Source organism: Apaloderma vittatum, unplaced genomic scaffold (assembly GCF_000703405.1).
Source record: "Apaloderma vittatum isolate BGI_N311 unplaced genomic scaffold, ASM70340v1 scaffold24262, whole genome shotgun sequence".
In the NCBI taxonomy this organism is placed as follows: Eukaryota; Metazoa; Chordata; class Aves; order Trogoniformes; family Trogonidae; genus Apaloderma; species Apaloderma vittatum.
The window spans coordinates 10,074-13,182 of record NW_009704702.1 but is presented as its reverse complement, the minus strand read 5'-3'; the positions used below and the strand labels follow the sequence as shown (position 1 = coordinate 13,182).

Here is a 3,109-nt window from a genome sequence, read left to right as displayed (position 1 = left end):
CCGTCACCCTCACAGTAAAGAAGTTTCTCCTCATGTTGAGGTGCAACTTCCTATGTTCTAACTTAAACCCATTAACTCTTCTTCTATTACTGGGCACCACTGAGAAGAGATTGTCTTCTTCCTCCTGACACCCATCCCTCAGATATTTATATACTTGAATAGGATCCCCTCTCAGCTGTCTCCTTTCAAGGCTAAACAGCCCCAGTTCTCTCAGTCTCTCTTCACAGGAGAGATGTTCAAGTTCCTTGATCATCCTCATAGCTCTCTGTTGGACTCTCTCCAGTAGATCCCTGTCTCTCTTGATTTCCAGAACAAACTCTGAATGCCCAGTCACACTCCCATGTGGCAGAAATAATTATGCATTTATAAGCATTGGCACATAAACCTTCGTAAGTGAAGAGAAAATTATGGCAATCTAGGAAAATAAGCTTATGAAGTCATTCTGGACAAATAATAAGCTCTTGGAGTGAGAACAGAGATTAGAGTAGGCCTTGGGGCTCAGGACACTAAATCTGTAATGTAGGCTAACACTGACTTACTTTGTGAATATGGCCAATGATTTTATTTCTCTGTTCTTCACTTTCTCTGGTCTCTATGTAGATGTCTCTATTACACAGCGCTGAAAAGCTGAAGAAGGTAAGTATGGATTTTACATTGAAAGGTAATATATTAATAAAAATTACTCTTTTCAAGATGACTTCAAAGGCTTATTAAAGGGAATTGTCTTCAGAAAGGAGTTACGGAAGGATTGTATATCAGTCTACAGGAACATTGTTACACAGAACTTATGTTGCTCTTATTGTTTGAGTGGCACCTATTTCTGGACTAGTGTTGTAGACACCCAAGTCATCTTTGTGAGTGATGTGCAACTTCCAAGGGAAGAAATGCTTCTCAGAGGGCCTTCTTCTGCTCTGAGACACCATGAGTTCAACATCCTCATCAGAGAGCAGCCGGATCAGATCACCATCAAGGTCTCGGTAATTCAAAACAATGTCATCTTGGTCAAACTCCCGCCTAGTAGAAAAGAAACAGATTGATTCCCAGAAATCAAGGAATGCATGGGAGGTGCTGCATGATGAACAATATACCAACAATCTAATTCGTTCTGCTAAAAGCCACACAAAGCCTTGGGTATCTTGGCATTCTTAGTACAGCTCATATTAGAAATCAGAGCCATGTCTATGCTGTGTAGTTTTTAAGATAAGAAATCTGTCAGAATCAAGAACCTTTTCCAGTAACACCACATGCATGGCACAGTCAATCTGCAAGTTTGATAAAATTTCTGTGCATAAGAGTTAAATATAGTTACTAACCACATTTGTCTATTTAGGGTTGTATTTTTGGAGGGGAGGGCAGATTACGGAATACTAGCACAGGTATTCTATTACTAATCTTTGATGTTCTAATGTTTTGACGTTCATCAGTAGATTAATCTAGTTTAACACTAGTTTAATGGGTCTTAGAAGGCAGTGTCCTGCATCTGGAAGAAGTATATTACACAATGGATCCATGAGTAGGAGCATGGCTCTGATCTTAGACCAATAAACGGAAACTTCTACCCAGCATAACTGAGTCAGAATTGTGTGGCAGCCCAAGGCAGTTCAGGGTTAGCACAGCTGGCCCTGGGCCAAGTCAAGGCACAGCTTCTTCAGAACACTTGAAACATGGTGATGATCAAGTAGAATGTGGGAAATCTAGAACTGGAAGGAACTTGACAAGTGTTCAAATGATACTAAACATACAAGCAATTGCTTGCATTGTACCTTATCAATTCCATGAGATCTTTGAAAGATGGAATGGTGCTCAGATCTTCTTCCACTGAGATATCCCTGTACCAAGAACAAATCTAATCATCACATATCATGAAAAGAGAATTTTCAGCATTTCTTCAGCAGTAAACTGGAAGACTATTTTCTTATTACCTGATAGTGCTCACAGTCTCATCATGGTAATAACAGCGAACTTTATTAACTGTGTCTTCCTGCTGTGGTAAATCTTTTATGATCTTCACAAAAGCACATGGGAAAATCCCAGTGACACCATCAGCTGTTCCCTGGAATTGTAGGAAATGTTAAAATGAAGAAAACTATGCTATTTTGGCTGCATACAACAAGTTCTGGAATCCGAGCAATTTCCATGGAAACAACAGTAAGAATTTTTCTACTATAATCAAGAAAAGAAAGGCTATGGAAGTGACCTGATGGCATCCCACAAAAAGATTACACAATTGCGTAGTCAAATACAAGGCGGGGGAGTGAAATAGTGTGTAAAAAATGGAAGTCAGATGGTTACCAAGGAAGGCTGTGGTGTTTGAGCAAGCAGAGATATCATATCAGCAAACACACAGTATGTTCTTCTCATCCTTTTTCAGAACACTGCTGCATTGCTCAAATTCTCTCTAATCAAGCTGACGTGTGTTGTGGTACGAAGCATGAAGTATATAGCAACTCACCCTGAGGCAAGAAAACAATTAATCGCTGAAATGGAGTTTCCATCTCCTTTCTGTGTCCTTTTTGTGTTCTAATCACTTCCAAAGAATTTAAAAAACATTCCAGCAGAAGCAAATGGAAATGAAAACTGAAGCCTAGCAGGCAAAAAATTTGTAAACTAAAAGCCATCAAGGTACAAAAAATTTCAAATTTGGAGTCAAGGATTTGTTCTTGACAGAAAGATCTGATTCTAATACAGTTTCTCCCTGAAAGGAGGAGGCAGGTCTCAAGGACTAGGAGAGCCCTTTCTACTCATATATTTCAAGGTATGCTAATAATTTTTTATTGCTATTGCAGTCTTACCTCCAACCAGTCTTTGTTTACTCTGCTGAGTAGATAGATCAAGTCTCCCTTCTTGAAGCTGAGTTCCAGTTTATTGGTTCCAGAAAAATCAAACAGCGCCTATGGAAAGTAATAACACTGAAATTATTAGTCTATAGAATTACAAAGGCAATTCCTTCTTTTTGTTCTGTTCTTGGGGTGAGAGCATAAAGCAGCATGACAGTATGCACTTTATCATCACAGATGTATTTCTGAGGTAATGTCATATATATATATATGACCATAGTCTGCAGTTCTCACAATTTCTTCTACTCAGCACACACAAAAATGCTTTGAAG

At 39.0% G+C, this 3,109-nt stretch overlaps 1 protein-coding gene across 1 annotated transcript in view; it reads right to left on the bottom strand.

Moving 5' to 3' along the window:
- Positions 1–785: 785 nt before the first annotated feature.
- The window catches only part of NCF4 (neutrophil cytosolic factor 4, 40kDa), a 10,845-nt gene continuing 8,521 nt past the window's right edge, over positions 786–3,109 (bottom strand). Inside the window, exons 7-10 of the mRNA XM_009865142.1 lie at positions 2,793–2,891; positions 1,923–2,053; positions 1,764–1,829; positions 786–1,014 (exon numbers count right to left, since the gene is read on the bottom strand). Coding sequence (XP_009863444.1) covers positions 786–1,014; positions 1,764–1,829; positions 1,923–2,053; positions 2,793–2,891 — 525 coding nt within the window. The remainder of the gene's footprint in view (positions 1,015–1,763; positions 1,830–1,922; positions 2,054–2,792; positions 2,892–3,109) is intronic.